The sequence below is a fragment of the Delphinapterus leucas genome, chromosome 18, assembly GCF_059928025.1.
Source record: "Delphinapterus leucas isolate spDelLeu-1000000601 "Yukka" chromosome 18, BTC_Dleu_Yukka2, whole genome shotgun sequence".
Classification (NCBI taxonomy): Eukaryota; Metazoa; Chordata; class Mammalia; order Artiodactyla; family Monodontidae; genus Delphinapterus; species Delphinapterus leucas.
Genome location: NC_143146.1, coordinates 9,618,844 through 9,640,535, shown reverse-complemented (window position 1 = coordinate 9,640,535; position 21,692 = coordinate 9,618,844). Strand labels below are relative to the sequence as shown.

The window sequence follows — 21,692 nt, the reverse complement described above, 5'->3', positions numbered from 1 at the left end:
TGATGAGAGGAGCTTAGGGCTGTATACTGGTGGTGGTAAAAATAGTGATGGGAGTGAATGAGAGAGGCAGTGCAGGGGAGATCTGGGGGATTTCCTTGCGTTCACTTTTTAAGAAAAAAATCTATGGGCCTACCTCAGAAGACAACAAAGGGCATTGTGTAGGGGGTAAAAGAAAAAAAGTCACAGCGGTATGATGCCAGCCAACTATGATGACATATTGCAAGGTGCTGTGTTTCCTTTTGAAAAAGTGAACAAATAGGAATATTTATAATTCATGAACTGAGGGAGATTGTTGAAATAATCCCTGGCTGCTAATATCTCAGGGCAAAAGAAAAACCCATGCAGATATGAAAAGTTTACCTCTAGGCTGAGATGTTAGTGTAGATGTTGCCAAAAAGTGCTTATTCTTGTACAATAAGTCTCAGTTTCACTTGACCCTACAACAATGAACCATCCAGACAGTAAAATGATGACAGTCATGGGAATATCTGGATACCAGGGACACTTCTAATGATAAAAATTGCATCAGCTCAGCAGCAGTAGCAGGGGAAGAGGAAACCTGTGCTTATTAACTGCATATTCTTGACACTTCAGCAACTTTTATTACTTTTACAACTTTCCAAAATGCAAAGGCCTTGGGATGAAAAATATAAAAGTCTGACATACATAAAATACTCCAAACCTTACAGGAAAACTTCATCATTGCCACACCATCTGGGATAGCTTACTCCAAAAGGAAAGTCTAAGAGATTATGGAATGAACCCATTACAGCTTAGCGCCCGTTGTCCCAAGCATTGGAGAGAAATGGAAAAGTGGAGACAGAGCTGGGGACACGCTTCTGAGTGAGGGTGTTATCCTGTGTGGAACGTCGCTGGTCACAGCGGCTGCTGGAGCACCCAGGAGAGAACACATAAAACCAGTAAGAATGAGTAGGGGCAAACACTGTGGTTGACAGTCTAGCCCATCCCAGGGATGGATCCAGAAAGATACTGGAATATAATGCTGAATTCTATTATTATTTAAGATCCACTGAGTTCATTCTAAAAATGTTGACCCTGTATCAGTCAGATCAGCATGCAAATACTACTTCTGCCAAGTACGAGTCTGTGGCAAAATTACTTCACTTTCTCTCATCCGTGAAAATAAAAATAATGCTCCCTATTTCCTGCGATTGGAAGAAGAGATAAGATATACAATGCCTCTCATTCTAGCAGGTTCAGTGAAGATGTTTGATTACTTTCCCTACAGTCTCCTTTAATGTGTCAGGCATGAAGCCAAGACAGATCCTTCTGTATTGCATAGATTTGTCCAATCTCTGCACCCCTCCATTCAAGTCCAACCCCACCCCCAGAGAGAAGGTCTTCTCTACGGCAGATGTGTTCAGTCTTCCCTACGGCAAGGTTGGCCTCAGCATGAAAACAGCAGTGATCTCATTTGCCAGAATAAGGATGAGGTAATTATTGAACAATCGAAGCCACAGAAATGATTAAGGTGCTGGTGGCATTTACTTATGCAGAAACATTAATAGAGTTAAACAATTGTAAGCTGGCCAAATGGTAAGGAGGATAAAAAGCCGTGAACAAATATTTAAAGGGCATAATGTAACTCAGGCTAGGCAGGAATTATTTACAGAAATTTAAAGAGCTACAATGAGGCATGTGGTAGAATAAAAAGACATCAGGCAATGAGATTCTGACTATTTTCAAGACCCTTTCAAAATGGAGAGAATTGTTAGATTCTGGAGAAAACAACTGTCCATCAAACATTCAAGATTTCCCTGTGAAAAGATAACATATTCATGTAGTAGCCACTGAACTCAGTAGTTACATATCCCCCTGGAGAAACTAACAACAAGAGATAATAGAACTCTGTCTATAAAATTATTCCTAAACTCTAATTGCCAAAACTTCACCATTTCCCATACCTTAGATGTCCTCTGTCACTCTAACAGGATATTTTAAAAATTCAAAAATGCAAATGTAAAAAGTTACCTTAACTTTGTCACCAGAGCTAATAATTATGTATCTATTTTTAATAGAGAGATACATAAGAGAACATATTAGCATTACTTGAAATCAAATATTATCAGTGAAAACATTCCACATACAGAAAATAAATTTTGTTAAATAGCTCTCTTACATTTAGGACTGCTTCTTTCTGTACAGTGCTTGAATTTGAGTGATGTTGAGTGATTTTAGTTTGCTAATTATTATTGACTATGATAGCAATGAAAGAGTTTGAAAAAAGAGTGATTACCTAGTCACAAACCTATATTTGACAATAAAGACAAAAATTTTAAAAACTAACTAACTCTTAGAAAGACCATTCAAATTCTTCTCTATATTTTGTAGAGGCAAGTCACTCAGGCCCAATACAAATGCATGTGATGAAAAGGATCTTCTCCCAAGTAAGAAAACACCATTGCCTTCTAGTAGTGCCTGAGGACCAACTGAGTACCTACAGTGTCTGGCAGGCCATCACGGGGCATGATGGCAATAGTTAACCCATTAACATATTTAGAAATCCAAATATGCCATAACTATGAAAAGATCACATGAATGGCTTTAGTGGTGTAAATGGCATGTTAAAAGTATTTTGATGCTAACTTTACCCACATTATAGTGAAAAATACAAATTTATTGTGTCAGTTGAATTCCAAATGCTGTACCAGTAGGATAAGGACTGAGAAGAAACCCTTGAATTTGACCACTTGCAGGTCCTTGGTGACCTTGACAAGAGCAGCTTATTGGTGGGGACAGAAACCTGATTAGAAAGGGTTCAAGACAGAGTGGGAGGAGGGAAACTGGAGATTTCTTTTTCAAGAAGTTTTGCCAATAAAAGATAATTGGTTTAATAACAAGAGAGGAATGCATAATCAAGAGGAGATTAACTTTTAAGATGAGCTATATTACGGCAGATTTATATGCTGATGAGAATAATACAGCAGGATACAGAAATTATATGATGCAGAAGAGAAAGGGAAATATTGGATTGATGTCCCTGAGTAGGGGAAACGATCTGTTCCTCAATTTGTAGAGGTCTTGACCTTAAATAGGAGCACTAAGAGTTCATTCCCAAGTTCAGTAGGGAAAAGGGGAAAGTGGATAGATCTGCAGGTAGGTTTGTAAAAAGCAGTTGTGGAGTATATGGAAATTTATTTTTGATAATTTCTGTTTTCTCAGAAAAACAGAAGAACATAGTTGACAGTGGGGATGGGGGAGGAGGTATAGATGTCTGAAGAGAAATAAGATAAGAAATATAATCTATTTAAGCGGAAATAGATTTTTAAAAAATGTACCAAGGGCCCACTTGATGTTACTGACTATGGATTTAAAGTAGAACCAAGCCATGCATATGTGTGTTTTTCTTCAGGCAAAATCAGCTGTGTAGGTAGAGGCACAAAGTAGGTGGGCAGTTGGATTAACCAGTTAGTTTTACCACGTAAGCAAAGTAAGAAGAAAAGAAGAGTCAGATAAGCCAATAAAATATCTAAATAACACATAACTAGATTTGTAAGCCTGCCCCAGAAATAAACATTCATCCATGTGCAATCTCTATAAAGTACATAATACAATTTAAAAACAACTTAGTCTTGACTACATTACATTTTTCTGGTATTGGTATTAAGAATAAGATCTAAGAACTCATTGGAAAAGGACTGTGAACCAATGTGTTAACTCAAAAGCAGCATAAAACATACATTACAAGATTTCTAGCCATCTATATTTTTTATGATTGATTTGTGACTCCATAACCTTGTTGGTTTGCTTCAGTTTATCATGTACAATAAAGCCAATAAGGAATGTAACAACAAGGCTTCCTAACAGAAATAAGAAATGTTGAAAATATATAATCTAAGAAAATTAATGAAAGACCTATCATGGAAGTCACTACATGCTCATGAAAGCCCTCCAAATTAATCCTTTTCAGAATTTCAGGTCAATGCTGCAATTCATTAGGAAGATAACATCAAACATGTGTCACTTCCAAACACTTGTTGGAAAACCAAAGCTACATTCCTATGTCAAAAATGGCTTGGTAAAATACAGCATTTATTTATTTACTGTCTCTTTCCCCAAATCCCACAAATAAGTCTCTAATTCCAGGCAAACTTTCCTACACCCTCAATTTTAAAGAGTAAATAACACATTATTACATGCATCCAATCAACAGATATATATGGTGAGCATCTACTATGTGCCTTGAAATAATGTGTTTTCCATTAATGTTGATGTCATGAAGAATTGAGAGTGTAAAGTAGTGAGAAGAATAGAGGACTGAAGGACCAATTTGCTTTTGAATTCCGGTTTTATCACTCGCTACGAGTGATAAAGATTTATCAATCTTTTGGCAAAACTCACATTTTTTGAGTGTTAGTTTCCTTTGCTATGAAATGGTGATGAATCTCAACTAATTGAAGAAATGAAATAAAATATGTGGCAATTGAGAATTGGCACTGGTTAAGAGTAGGGACCCTGGAGTCAGCCTGGAACCTGGCTTTTAAAACCAGCTCCACTCTTTAATGTTATGTAAACTTGGACAATTTACTCATTCTTTTCTTTGGTTTTTAGATACCTTATTTATAAAATGGATAGATGGGTAATATTTTAGTGTATCATCAATTAATGCATAATGTAGCATACCTACTACATAAGCTTGCTGTGAGGATGAAACAGAACTCAAGAGCACAGTGCCTGAGTCAATTATAGCCGTTGCCATGTGCACACTGATCTCAACTGCCACTCTATGCTGTTACTTGTAAATCCTGAGAAATACAGGATCTTTCATTCATTCAGTAAATGCTGTGGAGTGTTATCTATATGCCAGGCACTGGTGAGACACTGACTTTTAAGTGGCTGTCCCCCATCATCATACCATATGCGTCCCTATTAAACCTGATACCAAAGAACTATAAAAGCACAGGGTGAAACATATTCCACAAAAAATATTTCACACAATACAGCTTTATGAAAATAACCTTTTCTTTCCTGAATGACAAAGTGGTAACTATCATAAAATGGTTTCTATAAAAGATGGCTAGATTCCTACTACCATGCCGTACTGCTAGCCTTCACCCCCAGGAAACAGTGAATGGTGATATATTCATTATTAGATAAAACTACTAAATTATAGTAATTTCTTAAAATGAATGCTGGAATCATTATAGATAAAATTACTAAATTAGTTTTCTGTTCATGTCAACACAGTGCAGTTGACTTTAAATTGCATCAACCCCCCTAAAACGGTCTCTTATATGCTTGAGTTTACCATTATGTTTTTGGTTTTTGGTTGGTTTTTTTGTTTGTTTTTAGCCCTTGAGTGCCAAAATGACAATATTTAAAACATCACACACAATTTGTATTATCTAAATATCATAGCCCTTTGTGGCTAAAATTTCTCACCATTTGGAGAGGAATTAATATACACCTAGAAAGAAACCTAGATTTTGGAACTAAGTGATAAATCAGATTGAAAAATACTTCATCTACCTTTCCCTTTCAATTTCTGCCATTATTTTTAAATTAGTAAATAAAATTTAGAAGATATCATTTTACATTGAAGAGAGCGGAGGTTTCTGTCTATTTTAAAATAATTTTCTTATAGTAACATTATATAGACTAAAATTATTAACAGACAAACAGAATTTGGGAGGTAAATGTAGAAGAGTTGTACTAATAATTATAGTAATTTGAAATATAAAGTGAAATCTGTAACTGATAACAGTAACCTAGTGGGGGGTCTGAGAGGAATTGTTGCTTCCGAAATCTTATATAAAGAAATGTCAAAGGATTTCTTCACCAGTTAATAGTACTGACCATTTTCTCAATATATGTAAACTCATCTCAATCAATGAATCTAACTTAACCCAAAGCAAACCATCTTACTTAACCTTACTTGCATCTTACCTGACCTACTATGCTATCTTACACTTTTCATATCCACCACTTAATTTATTGCACCATAGTGGTATTATCCTTTTTCAGAAGCCTATAGCAAATGCAGAATGTTTGAAATCATAACAATTAAGCCACAGAAAAAATATATAAGGAAGCAAGGTCAATGCTTTTTAAAAAATCTTTAAAATTGTTTTATGTACCAAGTCAGTAATATGCCCATAGTATCTCTTACTTAGAAACCCTACATTTGACAAAATAGCCCTTGTTAAAAAAATGAGACAGTTCAGATTAGAAAAACTATAGTTTTGTCTTGCCTTAATAAACCTAACAAATAATAAAACTCTGATTATCAAAAAGTTAGCAACAGGTATTATCAAAAGATAGGTAGGAAGACTCCCACAGACATGACCCTAAAAAAGTAAAAAAAAAATACACTTCTGAAAAGAAAAGGAAGATGATCTTTTGGGAGAAAAATACCCTCTTGTTTTATTTTGACCTAAAGAGCCCAAATAAGCAGGCAGTCTTTGCATTTTCAATGGTGATGGCTCAGAAGCAGTAGCACAAGAATGGTGGACTTTTGATAACTCTTGGCTGTTGATGTTGCATGCATGTTGAGCATGGCTTTCCTTAAATAGTACCTTGTAAGAAGGAAGACCACTTCTCTTTTATTAGGATAGCTGATGAGTTTCATTATCACAGAGGAACAAAATAAATATATATAGGCATATATATATATTTCTGCCTTTTATACAAAAGAGTAAGTTGAAAACAATTTTTACGTAGCTCATTTTTCAGTCCTTGTTTCTTATGACATCTGTAATTTATTCTAAGTAAATGTGTCAGTAAGAAACCCACAAAACTATTGAGTAAACATACATGACACATGATACCATGGCTCCTATGACAGTAGCCAAAAAAAGAATAGATTTCAAAACACAATTGCATTAGCTATACCAAAGATTTTGAAAGGTTATTATCCTATAAAAATGAAAGATCTTGTTTGGTTTAAAAGCTAATAACAAAAATGCAACACTTTTAGGATAAAATGTTCATATACGTCATTGCACGTAGGTTCTATTTCAGTTTTCTTTTTTTCTTGTTGAGATTCCAAATAATAAAACTGTTTGCAAATTTTTGGTTTCCTTGTACCTTCTTATTTCTTTAGTTAAATTAACAGATATTCTAAGTATCTATTTTCATACATTAAGCCTTTGAGTGAGGTTGGTTATATTCTTGCATTCTTGAGAGTAACTCACAAATATGTAGTCACATTCCAATCCCTGAAAAAAGGGATAGATTATATTGTGTATATTTAGGGAAAGTAAAAAAGATATAAAATTATGAAAAGTATATTTACTTCTAAAATGATCTAGTTAGAGCACTTTGGTTCAGAGACACTTTTTCAGCTTTGGAGATGTTGACATTCCTTATTTCACTTCAATCTGAGGGCAGTGACAAGTACCCAGGGCATGGCAGACACTCTGTCAAGATTTGAGAGCCTATGAGTGCAGAAAACAGAGACGCTGCTCCCAACTACAATCTACTGAATATGTGTGCGAATTAATTATTATTGGGCATAAACAACAATCATGAGGTATAAAATGGAGAATTATTTTTACTTCTCTGCAATGAGGGAAGACTTCTCAGAGGAGTTGGCACTTTTTTTCAAGCTTCAAGAAATGGGGATAATTTCAACAGGTGAAGAGAGAAGAAAGAAGAATCTATACACGGAGTGAAGCACAAACAAAAGCACAGGGATTTGAAACCATGTGGTTGAATTTTGTGGGGGTTTTTGGTTTTGCTTTTTAAAGACCAAGTCTTTTATTTTATATTTTAAAGATTTTTTTCTCATGTGGACCATTTTTAAAGTCTTTATTGAATTTGTTACAATATTGCTTCTGTTTTATGTTTTGGTTTTTTTGGCTGTGAGGCATGTGGGATCTTAGCTCCCCCACCAGGGATCGAACCCGCACCCCCTGCATTGGAAGGCGAAGTCTTAACTATTGGACTGCCAGGGAAGTCCCTGGTTGAACTTTGAATGATGTTTGGAGTCTAAGGAGTTAGAGGAAGAGTAGAGGAAGATGAATCTGGAAAGGTAAGATAAAATGTGATGCTCACCACGACCACTAAGCCATCTTGCAAATTTCTGTCCTTTACAGATACAAAAGCCATCCTTTTATGGGGGTAGGAGGTGGTCAGAGTTGGGGGGTAAGGTTTGACCAAAAGGGATAAATAAATATGTCATACTCTTTATATTAAATTACTACTTAAAGGAGGATTAAAAAGAAAAAATCCCTACATTTAAGAAATGTATACTACTCTTTCCCAAAAGACAAAATATCGAGCTATTCCTTATTTTGTTGGCAAACATGTCAAATATATTTGTATTTCCTTGTCAAAATGCAAACTGCAGACAACATAGACATAATATAAAATGACAGTGTACTTAAAGTTTCTACACCTCCCTTGTTTCTCCCAACAGGCTAAGGTTATTCCCACCTCAGGGGCTTCACACACATTGTTCGTCAAACCTCTGCATCCTTCTCAGATGTCAGCATTCAACCTGTAGCTCTTGGTGTGGCCACCCTGCCTACTTGATCTAATTAGGTCCCTCTTCCTACCCACCCTCACCCCCCCACCCCCGTGGTTCTCTACCTCAGCCCTTTATGTGCTTTTTGGGACTTTGACTTTTGTAATTCATATTAATTTGTTCCTTGCCATATGCAGTGACTTTCTACCCCATGTCTGTAAGCTCCATGATGGAGGGAGATTCGTCTGTTCTTTTCAACACTCCACATATAATACCTGGAACAGGACCTGACATATTACAAAGATTCAATAACTATTTGTCAAATTAATAATTTTCAAATACAAAGATATATGGAATTGTCATACCTAAAAGTTATATCTTGAAATTAACAAATCAGACTTTTAAAATTTCCTGGGGTCAGTTCTTATGCAAAGAGTGAGTATAGGAGGAAAAGGAAAATATGCTTATGCTTAAAAAATGTTTCCTAAAAGAATATTTAATTAAATAATAAAATAATTATGTATAGTTATATTTAATAATATATTGTGAAATCATGTAATTATATATCAATATATGATTTACATAACATAGTTTTAGAATTTCTTTGGCTTAAATTAATAATTCCTTTCTGATACTCAAGAGATATATCTATATTTCTCTTCACTAAAGAATATATTTCTTGATATATAAGATATATGAGAAGGATAAAAGGAAAGGTTTTGATGAGATTTCCTCTGGCTTATCTTCTTTTCCATTCTCCCACCAAAAATAAGGTAGCAGAAGTGACTTCAAATATATCACCGCAAACTCATGAATGTCAAGAGAACAGTCAGGGTTGCAAATGTTGAAATAGACTATCAGAGAGCTCAGATGCCTTTCTTCATCTGGTAAAAAGTTAAAATTCATCCCCATCTTAAAATTCGCAAGTGTAAAGCAAACCCTCCTCCATCACCCGATATGACACAGAACATTTATTGTTCATATTTAGAAAATAATCTACTGGTTTATATTTAAAGAATATGCACTAAGTTTTAATCATCATTTATATTAAACAGTCCTATCTAGAAAAAAATATGTTTCTTTACTTCAAATAGATGGCAACACTGGAGCTCTACCTGGTGAAAACTGTGTTCTAAAAGATAATCAGATGAAATTAGGGGAGAAGCAAATATGTTAAGTCATGATAATGTGACCCTCCATGTGTCAACGATGTTTAAAACAGTTGAGTTGGTCTTATAATACCAAGGTTTGCTGGATCATCCTCTAGGCTAAAGTGTAAAATTAAAGTCCATTTTTCTTAATAGCTTCTACACTGGTCTGAAAATATTGTCCCCGAAGTCTTCATCATGAAGTTCCTTCTTTTATAGCTATATAATTTATCTACCTTAAAAATGCCATTCTGATTTTCCTCAGATGTTTGCCTTCTAAGCTAGATTCTAAGAGCAAGTAACTGCAAGTTCTAACTGTGACAATGAGCGATTAAAAAAAAAATTAGTTCTAGTCTTTGTTTAAAGAAGCATTGAAACTTTCGGTCGTAAATCTGCAATTGTGTGGGGGACACACACACATACACACATTCACATAGATACACACGTACAGCATATGCTTCTCTCACACATCTTTGGAACAACAGGGAACTTAAAATAAATACAGCTGGGCACCAGGAATACAATGTGCTGGGCAAACATATACTCCTATTAACGTAAATATATTTCTTCAGTGTTTCCTGCCGGGCCCACTTAGTAATGAAAAGCAAGCAATCCCCATTTCTCCCACAAAACACTCCACATGCTCTCCAAACAACCACCCCTAGCAACTGGATGTGGAGAGGAACGGAAAGGAACAAAAGGCGCTGGGCTCCAGCTCAGGAGTGAGTCGCCTTCTCAGACCCTGGCATTTTAAAGGCAGCAACAGAAGGTCAAGCTGGGCATTAGCTATGTCTCAAAAAATATGTATAGTAAGGCAACTATTAGAGTCATCCGTATGTAGTAACTGCTTCTTTGGCCTCACGTAATTCGCGAGTCCTTGAATCGAAACTACCACGTAGAAGGGACTTCTGCCAAACCCCCAATGGGGACTCGTTCTCCGCCCTCTGCGCCCCTCTCCTCATCCCAAGATGCGACCCAAGGGCTTCAGAGTGACCCGTGCTGCCCGCGAAGCAGCCTTCCAGTAAATCTCCTGAACTGGCTCTCAGCTCCAACACACCCTCGGCTCGCTTCTCTTACCCCAGCCCCTGCTGAGCGCAAGGCGGGGACCAGCCCCTCCGCCAAGGTCCGGGAGCCGAGGGGGCTCCAAGAGACCCGGGAGGCCAGACCCAGAAATTCCCGGCATCTCCAACCGGGCTGGAAGCAGCCGGCGCGACCCCGAGGGGAGCCAAGACCCTCAGGGCAGAAAGAGGTTTTCCCTGGGAGCCGGCCCGCGTCGGACTCGGAGGGCGAGAGGCAGCGGCGAGAGCGGGCCAACCTGCCGGCGCCTGGCGGCTCGAGTTTTCAGTGGCTACAGGTTGCCTGGGAGCAGATGCCCAGCTCCCGAGGGCGGCAGGCGCTCGGAGCGCTCGGGAGCGAGACTTGTGTTGGGGGAGGGGGGGGTGAGAGACGGAGGGAGGCAGGGGAGCCCGAAAAGGCCCCACGCAGGCGGGGACAGGGGATAGATCCGAGGGCGCGCCTCCCAACCGGGACCCGCACAGACCTTGGCGCCGCAACCTGCGCTTCTTGCGGCCGAAGATGCGCACTTTGGAGAAGATGTCCACCAGGTTGCCGTTGCAGAGCCCGCGGTTCCTGCTGGGACTGCTCCGCCTCCTGCCGGCGGACGGCCGGTCCCAGTGCTGCTCCCGCGCCTGCCGCTTCTGGCGGATCAAGCCGCTGGCGATGGCCGCGGCCATGGTGGCCCCGGGACCGGGTCCGGAGGAGGGCGGGGCCGAGGGGAGGGAGCTGGGGACACAGAGCGGGAAGGGCCGGCGAGGAGGGCAGGCCGGAGGGCCGGGGCCGGGGGCTGGGAGCGCTCAGTCCCGCCTGGGACCCATCGCCCTCTCCGCGCAGCGCGGGGCCGGGCCCGCAAATGCGCCCGGGGCGCGGCGGGGCGAACGCCGGGAGCCCGAGGTCGTGCCCGCCGCCGCCGCCGCGTCGGAGCCGGGACTGGGGCCGGGGCCGGGGCCGCGGGCGCCGCCGCTCGCGCCGCCTTCCTGCCCGGCCCGCCTCCCGGGCGGGAGGTCGAGCCGGCTGCCTTCTTCCCGGGCAAGGGATGGAGGGCAGGTGCCGGCCGGGTCCCGCGCGTCGGTCCGCCCAGAGCGCGCTGGGCAGGACTCAGAGCCGGACTCGAGCGGCCCCCCGGCCCGTGCCGCCGCTGCCGCCCGCTCTCGGAGTCCGCCGGTGATCGTCAAGTGCCTTGGAGATCAGCATCTGGAGAGCGCAATCTTCTCCCCGGAGATCTCAAATCAGAGCGCTTCGTTCCCAGCCCGCTACACTCCCCTCCCGTCCCCCTCCTAGGCCAGTCTTCAGAAGGAAAGAAAAAGGTATATATATAATAAGGACTTTAAAAAATATTAGTAATACTGTAAAAGAAAGCCAAAACGGATGGCAGGGGGGTGGGGTGCTGAGAGGCTAAGCCAAAGCGGGTGGAATTGAAGGAATTATCAGTGCGCTTTTTCTTGGATGAAACTCGCAGGTCTCCGAGGCTTCCGAGGCTTAGCGAGGGCTTCTGGATCTTAACGTGCCTCCTGGTCCACAGAAACTCTCAGCCGTGGTTGGAACGCAAGGTGGTTTCCGCCCTCCCCGCTAATCCCTTCAGCACCAGAGCCTCTCCAGCCCGGGAAGGAGGAGGGGGCGGGGGGGAGGGAGGAGAGTGTGTCCCGAGGAGGGAGGCGCCTCCACTCCCTACCTAATCCACCCAAACTTGCTGGACTCTCCCTTCTGCTCCCAGGAAAAGCAGGCTTGTCGTGTTGAAACTGTAGCAGAGCAAGAAGGAGGGAGGAGGGAAAGGGACAAGGCGTGGAGAGGTGGTGCGGAAAGACCCCCTTCCCAAATTTGCTCTCTAGCACTTGGAGGAAGAGATGGCAGCAGCTGTAGCTGCTGCAGAACGGCAGCGGGAACGGAATGTTGAAGAAGCTACCACAGAATATTAAGGGCGGGCGGGGTGTCACAGTATTCCAGCGACAACAGAAAGCAGCCAGACTGAGGGACACTCCAGTTTGAGCTGCCGTCTTTGGCGTCCCTGGGTAGGGAGCCAGGGAGCAAAGCATATGAACTATGTCTGAAATTCAAATACAACAGCTGCTGCCTCTTCTCCTTGACTTCCTGTCTGTGTCCTGGCAGCATTCTGTCATGGATAACCAAAAACATGAAGGTCCAGGAGGAGGGGAACCAGTGCAGAGCACCCTAGAAAAGGAGGTTGGGAGAGAAACAATGCGTGCTTGGATGAATACAGATCCTTGGTTCCTAGGACACACTCCGAGCCACAGAACTATGAGTAGCTTTTGCTCCTATGGCTTCTTACCGTTTCCTCTTCCCTTTAGACTGTTTGCTTATCATTCCAAGAAGGTAAAGAAAAGAAACGCACAAACTACACTTCTCGCAATCCAGTGTGAAGAACGGAGGAAAGAAAACTCATCTGATAATTGGTACTTGTAACAATCACTTTTCTGGTGACCGCTTTAGAGCTGGAAAGAGGAGAGACACACTCGGAAGGCAGCCCTGGGAGCAGTTCTGAACCAACACCCACTTTCTCTTTGCCTCAGGAATAGGCAGTAAAGTACTACAGAGACTTGCAACCAGGCAAGTGGAAGAAGTTCAGACAAGGGCTGATTACAGGGAGGCTAGACACCTTCTGCTCTAGGGAACTTATCCACAGTCTCTCCAAGGAAGCAATTAGTGCTCAGCTGTTTTTCATTGTATTTACCAATAAGCCTCTCTTGGGGAAGAGAATTTCATCTAAGAGGAGTGTGTAGATTTGGGTCCAATGCAGGTATCACTGGTTTTAGAATAATGTATATACTATTTAACATTAAAGAACATACTCTGTAAGCTTATTTTCCCCACCTTACCATGTTTTATATACATGAAATCTCTATATATGTAATAACTACGATTATTAAAAGGAATATTCATGAGTAATTTTCCCAGGAATTTGCAATCCTTAATCTCCTATGAAATAGAAAAGCTAAAGAAAAAAGGGTGTGTTAACTATTTTGCTCCATGTCTACCTTTTTTTTTCTCTCTTTTACATGTCTTTGTTCTTACATGTTTACTAAGTGTATTTAGTATAGCCATGCTCTTGCTTTAAAAGGGAAGGACATTTGCAGAGATGGATACATCTAATAAAAGGCTATTCAAGTGTTTCTTTTAAGAAATTCACCGAAATAAGTCGTATTGAACAGAAATAGTAGCTACTCCTACCTTCCATTATTGAAGAGTGGCTATCTGGACATTTCAGACAGTACAGATTGGAATTTCCGAACGACTTTACAATTAAAGCAAACATATTTACCTAAAGCTAGTAATGAGTTTTTCAAAGAAGCAAAATGTTAAGTATAGTGACCTTTTCAATCTAGTACAACTGCCCCAAATTACATAACCTAGTTAGCTTCTTTTTTTTTTAATCCTCGTGATATACATGTGTAGTATAATAATTTGAACAGAGTGAGATTAAGCTGCTTCTTATTATAGCTGTGTTAATTCTTTTCTTTCCGGGCATTTTCTTACAATTCAGGGTTCTCCCCAATTCCTTGGATTGTATAATCCAAGGGAAGGTCGGTTTTTTGTCTCCTTCGGACCCCTCCCTTCAACGCCCAGCTGCGGTTCAGCACCGCGGACAAGGATCCGGCCACAGCCAGGGCGCGCGGAGAGCAAGCAGGTTCCCCTGAGCGTGGGCGCGCTGCTGGCTTGGAGAGGCTCCGATACTCTCTGCCCTTAGAAGCAGCTTTCCGCTGCCCAGCCCAAGCCACCCAAGGCGGAAAGGAAATTAATCCTCACGGCTTCCACTGGCATTAGTAACCCACATTGGAGCATGAAGCTTTTCAGCTTTTTGAGAACCAAGAAATACTCTCTCCTGATTTATTCCAACGCTTGGCGCAGCGCCTGAAACAGCGGACTCCTCAGTCCCGGGGCGTCTACTCAGAGTGTGAATTTCACAAGCCTTAAACGCTTCTATCTTAGGTGGTTTCTGGTTTTAAGGGAGCATGGGGTGGGGGGCAGCACCTGGGCTAATCAAGGTCTTTTAGCTTCATCTCTACGTTTTCCTTTTACCTCCCCAAAACGCTGTTTAGTTGTTTACAGATAGAGGTAAGTGAAAGAAAACGCAAGAGAGCCATCTGCTGTCTTAAGCTGTGATAAAAGCGTGTGCAAAAAACCAGAGTGAAAACCGTTCAGGGCGGGTGAACCGAAATCCTATACCTTGCTGTAATTCAGAAAATAATGTTACACTCATGAGAACCGCCTCGGTGTCGTTCATTTCACCTTTGAATGTACAAAAACAAACAATATAGTACTGATCAGGTAGAGTGGCTCCTGACCAACCTGTTAGGCGTCTGAACTCTGATTTCAGACAGTCTCGTTCATTTCTGGATTTTGCTCCATCCTGGCTGTATAATGACCTCCAGTGAGTTGCTTCAGTTTCTCTCAGCCTCAATTTCCTCACCTCTAAAACTGAGATGATAATAAAATCTCCTTTTTAATTCTTGTGAGGTTAAATTTAGTAATGTAAAGATCCTTGTCCATTGTCTGGTACATCCTCAGTGCTTAAAAATGACAGCTATTATTGTCATGATGTCCCAGATCACTCATTTCTATCTCGGAAATTCTTTTCCAATTTCCATGTCTTTTTCAAGATCAAAATGTATGTATTCCCATGTACATTTCCTCACCTCCGAACTGGGTACTTGAAAAGATTTTAAGTAATTAGAAATGTAAAAATTATTTTTTTAAATAAAGAAGCCCAAGGTCAAACTTTGGTTCATAATTGACTAAATTTGTGAACTTAGCTCTGTAAGGCTCTTTCCCCACTCACTGAATAGAGATAATAAAAACATTTCCCTCCCTCACAGAGATTAGTATGTGTGCCTATGAGAAAAGAGTTCTAAAACTGTAAAGTACCACACAAGCATTAGTTCATTAGAAGCTGATTATTCAACTACTTCCCTGTGCTCGCAACGTCTCCAGAAGATGCCATGCTCCCTTTGGCCCCTCTACTTTGCATATGTTTTTCCTTCAACCTGGGACACTTTTACTGCCTCTTGCCCACACTCCCCTCGGTAATATAAAACAGTAGCTAAAATCACAATTGGAGTAAAGCAATCATAGGCTTGACTGTGCATCCTTGAGCAATTCATCTAAACCTCTCTAAGTTTCTATTTCTTCTTCTCTGTAAAATGGTCACAATAATGCAATAAGGTTATTATGAGGATTAAATAAGAACATGTATATAAAACACAGCAGTGCCTGCCAAATAGTGCAAATTCAATAAATGATAGCTACTGGTAATCATTTAACTCATCACTAAGGTCTTCATTTCTTCAATGACCAAGTCCTACATTGACACTTCTATGAAGATGTCTAGTAGGCATCTCGGGCTTAACATGGCCAAGATTAAACTCTTTCTTCTTTCTCAAACCTGCTTTCCAATCTGCCCCATCTCTGGAATGACATTTCCATTCTTCTTCTTCCTCCGGCCCCAAAACTTGGGCATCAAACTAATCTCATTTCTTTCTTTAGTACCTCTTATGTAATTCCTCAACAAAATGTATTCACTCTACCTTCAAAATAGATCTACCATAAGATCACTTCCCACTATATGCACTGCTACCCACCACCATGATCTTTTGGACTATTACAATAGCAGCCTGATTGGTCCCTTGGGATTCACCCTTGATCTTCTTTGATATGCCTTCAACACTGTGACCAAAGTGTTAAAGGTATAAATCAGATTATATTACGCCTCTATTCAAAATCCTACACCTCAGTAAAAACCAAAGGACGTCCTCACAGTGCCTACAAATCATGCTCCATGTGATTTGTATCTCTCATCTACCTTCATTTGTTATCTGACACCATCTCTGCTTCTCTCTCTTCATTCACCAGTTGCCTTCCTCAACCTACCTGGCACGTTGCTATGGCAGGACTTCTGTGCTTGCTCTTCCATCTGACTCTCTCACCTCCTGCAAAATCTTTGCTCACTTATTATCATCCCAGTTGAGATCTTCTCTTACAAATCTAGCTAAAATAGCAACCTCCAAACACAGTCAATCCCTTCTTCTTTCCCTGATTTAAGGTTCTGCATAGCAGTCACAACTTTTAAAAATTCTATGTGTTTTTATATATGTATTTTAATATGTATCTTTTTATTTGGACTATCTTGCTCTTTTAAAACACAAGCCTAAGAGGGAACATATTTTGTGTCTCATTTGTTGACTGCCACATACCCAGTTCTTAAAATGGGGCAAGGCAGAGTAGGGGCTTAAAGAATTAAGAAGTTGGATACAAAGACAGCCAAACAGTTAACACCAAATATGAGGAACAGAAAATCTTGCTTAGTCCAGTCTGTCAAGGATAAATTACCCCATGGTGCTTGATCTCTTTAAGAGAAGAAAGAAATCTAAAATTCTATTTGGAATATACACAATCTCAACCCCGTAAATAGGATATACAGAGAGTCCTCTAGACTTTGCTTGATCATTTAGGCTCAACTTAACATGACATGTAATTTTTTTAAAACCAAAGCATTAGCAAAATATTTAATATGAAAAATCCACGACAATTCTATATTAGATATTGGGTTGGCCAAAAAGTCCGTTCGGGTTTTTTGTAAGCTGGTACGTGAAACCCGAACGAACTTTTTGGCCAACCCAATATAATCATATATTTATATACGATTTAAAATACCACTTCAATTATTTAAGACCTCAACCTTCAAGTAAGTTAATGTCCCAACAAGAACAATGACATTTATATTGTGGCTTCCTAATACAAGTTGTTCATTATCACAACCTTCCCGAATCACCATTCTATATCCCTAAGAGGACATGTAGTTTGAGTTCTGAGTTCCAACAGTGATTTGGGGCTTACTGAAGGTTGCGAGGCTGACTTCACTTGGATTGTAGAGGACAATGCTACTGATCTTTGTGACTCATCCCGCCCCCCAATACACATCCTGTTTTCTCCCTTGCTTTCAGGCTGCCAATTGACAATATGCCCCCTTTTCAAATTTGTTACATTGAATCCATCATTGGAAACTAGATGAACATATTTGATCATCTATAAATACAAAAGTAAATAAAGCCTAAGGGAGGAGACGATATAGACAAGAAACAGTCTTATTGATACTGATTTCATTATGTAAAGAGCCTTTTCCCCTTGCCTTCTGCATTTTTGTTATATTCTAGTTTATTTTACTGAGTAGGCTGCTTAAATTCCAAATATGTAAGTTTTCGTATTGTTTACTAAAAACAAGTGCATTATTTCAACCTCAAATAAACAAAAAACTCTAAAGAGCATATTCTGTGATACTGATGTCATTACTAAATGTTAACACTTCTTATTTTCACAAAGTAACAGTCTACCTATGTTTCTTCATATATGTCATTGCCACAGCCATTATTTCAATGTAACCAAATTCATCGGATCTAAGAACCCATTGACTTTAAGATGCATCATTTAGCTACAAAGGAAAAGAAACATTTTGTTCAACTATGTCACATCACAGATTACAAGATGTATATCAATTTCAGAGATATTTATTTTAAAAAAACCTTTGCATCTTAGACTCAACGAAATGGGGTATAATGGGACTATGTAAGTCTATCAGTGGGACTGTACCCTTATTAACCCTGTCATGCTCTGTATTTTGCTTAGACATCATACATCTTTTGGTTAAAATAGATTTTAAGTGCTTCAGAGAAACTGTGTTCTGAAATATCTTTAGTTTCATTATTATTGTTGTTGTTGTTTTAATTCTTTTATCTCCCTGTGAGTCTGAACTGGAAGGATTGATAGGATGGAAACAAACATTCCTCAAATATTTCCTGCTTACTTATTTGATCATCTCCACACAATAAGCGACTCACTCCATTTTGTCACATGGTTCCCTTTGTGAGTCAATCACTTTTGAACACTTAAAATTAAGGATAAAATATGAAGGCCCAACATTTTTTCACAAATAAGTTATCATAAATTAATTTGGGATGAGCTTGAGTAGAGTTAAAAAGGATATATTGACATTTATGTTTTCATCCTTTGTTCTGGATTAAATGGGTTTTATTTGAAAATGTATGAGGTAATTCTGAGAATTTAGTCAGTACTGATGACCCTTTTCATTTTTTACTCATTTGGAAGAACATCAAAAAGTAATGTTAAGATGCACTTGGGACAAATTTTCAGGTAGTTAATTAAGAATGAATGTGTATCCCTTCCTTATAATTCAAGTTCAAAACCTTATTTTATTTTTTCTGTGATAGTATTATTGACCTTTATTTTAGATTCAAAGGATAATCGAAACGAATGTTAAAGTGTTCTAAGTTAGATTTTTCAAGAAGTAATTGATTGCATTAATGTTATAACAGTCTTGTTGATTAATTTTGCTGGATATATTTATTTCTCATAGGGAACAGATTTCCATCTATTAAAAAAAAAACCTGGAAGGAATTTTATTGTCACTTAATATTTTGATTCAATAAAGAAAAAGTGGAAACTATTGGTACCGAAAACTTGTGAACATTCTTACTTATAGAAGCAATACCAGATTGATATAAGCAGATGGCTTCGATTTACAAATCTAGTGTATTTTTAAAATCTGGCTAATATGTTGGAAAAATACTCTCAGTGGTTTCCAGCCTGCTTTATTAAAGTGAACTCAAAATGTGCATAGCATTCATTTCAGAGTTGTGAGCAATGACTTATCTTTCCTCACTCTACATGAGTTGTGGGAGATGATAATAACATCGATTTAACGATATATCAGTGAATCGGGTTTTTAAAAAGAATATTGAATATATGTGTCGATGGACACTTAGGTTGCTTCCGTGTCCTGGCTATTGTAAATAGAGCTGCAATGAACATATATACAATGGAATATTACTCAGCCATAAAAAGAAATGAAATTGAGTTATTTGTAGGGGGGTGGATGGACCTAGAGTCTGTCATACAGAGTGAAGTAAGTCAGAAAGAGAAAAACAAATACCGTATGCACATATATATGGAGTCTAAAACAAAAAAAGGTTCTGAAGAACTTAGGGGCAGGACAGAAATAAAGACTCAGATGTAGAGAATGGACATGAGGACATGGGGAGGGGAAGGGTAAGCTGGGACAAAGTGAGAGAGTGGCATGGACATATATACACTACCAAATGTAAAACAGATACCTAGTGGGAAGCAGCAACATCACACAGGGAGATCAGCTCAGTGCTTTGTGACCACCTAGAGGGGTGGGATAGGGAGGATGGGAGGGAGACGCAAGAGGGAGGGGATATGGGGATGTATGTATAGGTATAGCTGATTCACTTTGTTATAAAGCAGAAACTAGCACAACATTGTAAAGCAATTATACTCCAATAAAGATGTTAAAAAAAGAATATTGAATATTTCAACAGAAAAAATTATTCAATTTCCAAAAAATGAGAAATGAACTTTCATTTATATTCTCAATGCGAAGATTCTGTGTGCACTTATGATATAGCCTTATCTGTATTTAACATTGTAACCAATTTATATTCAATGATTACTAGAATGGTCACTTTCATAGCAATGAAAGGTTCTAGGTTAATTATGTTCTTTGTATGTAGTATAAATGGGCTAAACACATATATGAACATGTGCACCCATGCACATATGCACACACATATACATATGCATGTGCCAAAACACATAGCTAAATTCATAACTCTGGTAAAGATAACTGTAAAGCATTAGTGATTTCCAAAGAAAAGTGACTTGAAAATTCCCAGTCCAAGAATCTTAGAAAACTATTTTCATTACCACCCTAAGAATGTAGACAATATCTACCTAAATTCACTTTTGAAATTTTTCTCAATAATAGTTCAATGGAAATTAAGAATAAATTAGAGTATAGGTTGTAGCCATAATTCTTTGAACACAAACTGAGACTATGTCTCTCTCAATTTATAAAGCACCTAAATAATATTTGTATAATAGTCTGTGAAGACCTTTTACATGTATTGAAGTGGGTGTCATGATTTCCATTTAAGATAAATGTTAGGTCCCAGAGTTGTTAAGTGATTCTTATGTTTACAATGCTAGAAAGTGGAAGAAACAGATCTTAAGTACATCCTTTTTCTACCAAGCTATCTCCATCCAGCTATTTAAAATCTGACTACCTGTCACAGCACCAACTGTAGGATGGAGACTCTCACATGGGATTTGAGGACCCTCAGCAGTTTCATGGATGGATTTAGGATTATCTGTGATTCCCCCTGACATTTGTACTAAAGGAAAAAAATGGGGCGCATGTGCATTTTTATGAAAACTGGGTTCACAGTTTTCATCCAATTCTCAAAGTGATCTGTTTCCAAAGCAAGAATAAGAATCACAACTGTAGAGGGAGGGAAAGAAGGAACACACAACACCCAGTACTACATTTCTGACTATAAAAGTTAATACATACTCATTAAGAAACAGTTGGAATATAAAATTAAATGATAAATAAAATCACCTCTAATCTTGACATCAAAAGTTTTGGTGTATTTCTTCTGGTTAAAAAAAATCATTACATGAAAATTTGCTCTCATATTTTTGGCACACTTTAGTGACTAAGAAACACACTGAGGTAAAAGCCAGTGTATCATTCATACACTTTAGCTACATGAAGTCCATCAGAAACTACTATATTCTACATTCTATATTCTCTAAAAGCTCTTTACAACTCAAAGATCACCTCCTTCTAAGTCATGCTCTAAGTGTTCTAACCTCTGGGGCCAATCCTTGCTTTGGTTTTCAGAGTTTTAGGAAGTCTAGCTAAATAACTTAAGCCTTAGGGTTCTGAAAAAAATTGCTATTTATCTCCTTCTAATCTGGGAATCTACTTCTAAAAACTGCATGTGAAAGTAATTTCCAAAGTGCAATGCACTTAAGAAATGTTATCATTATAAGTTGATGCCATTTTGCGGGTTCAGCAGAACATAGTTCCTACTTTGTACTTAAGAACTAAACAATTATATCCTTAAATTGATGCCCTGAGTCCTACTCAGTAACCTACAATATGTTTCCTATTGCTTCTGTGACAATTTGCCACAAATTTAGTTGCTTAAAAACAATACATTTATTCT

General features: G+C 39.1%; 1 protein-coding gene across 3 annotated transcripts in view; it reads right to left on the bottom strand.

Annotated features, from left to right (window-relative positions):
- FGF14 (fibroblast growth factor 14) overlaps positions 1–21,692 on the bottom strand; it is a 626,541-nt gene that overhangs the window by 166,282 nt on the left and 438,567 nt on the right. Inside the window, exon 1 of one of the 3 annotated variants that reach the window (XM_022576822.3) lies at positions 11,117–11,309. The exons of the other annotated variants lie outside the window; for them this stretch is intronic. Coding sequence (XP_022432530.1) covers positions 11,117–11,309 — 193 coding nt within the window. Of the gene's footprint in view, positions 1–11,116; positions 11,310–21,692 lie in introns of those variants that run through there. 3 annotated transcript variants of the gene reach the window in all.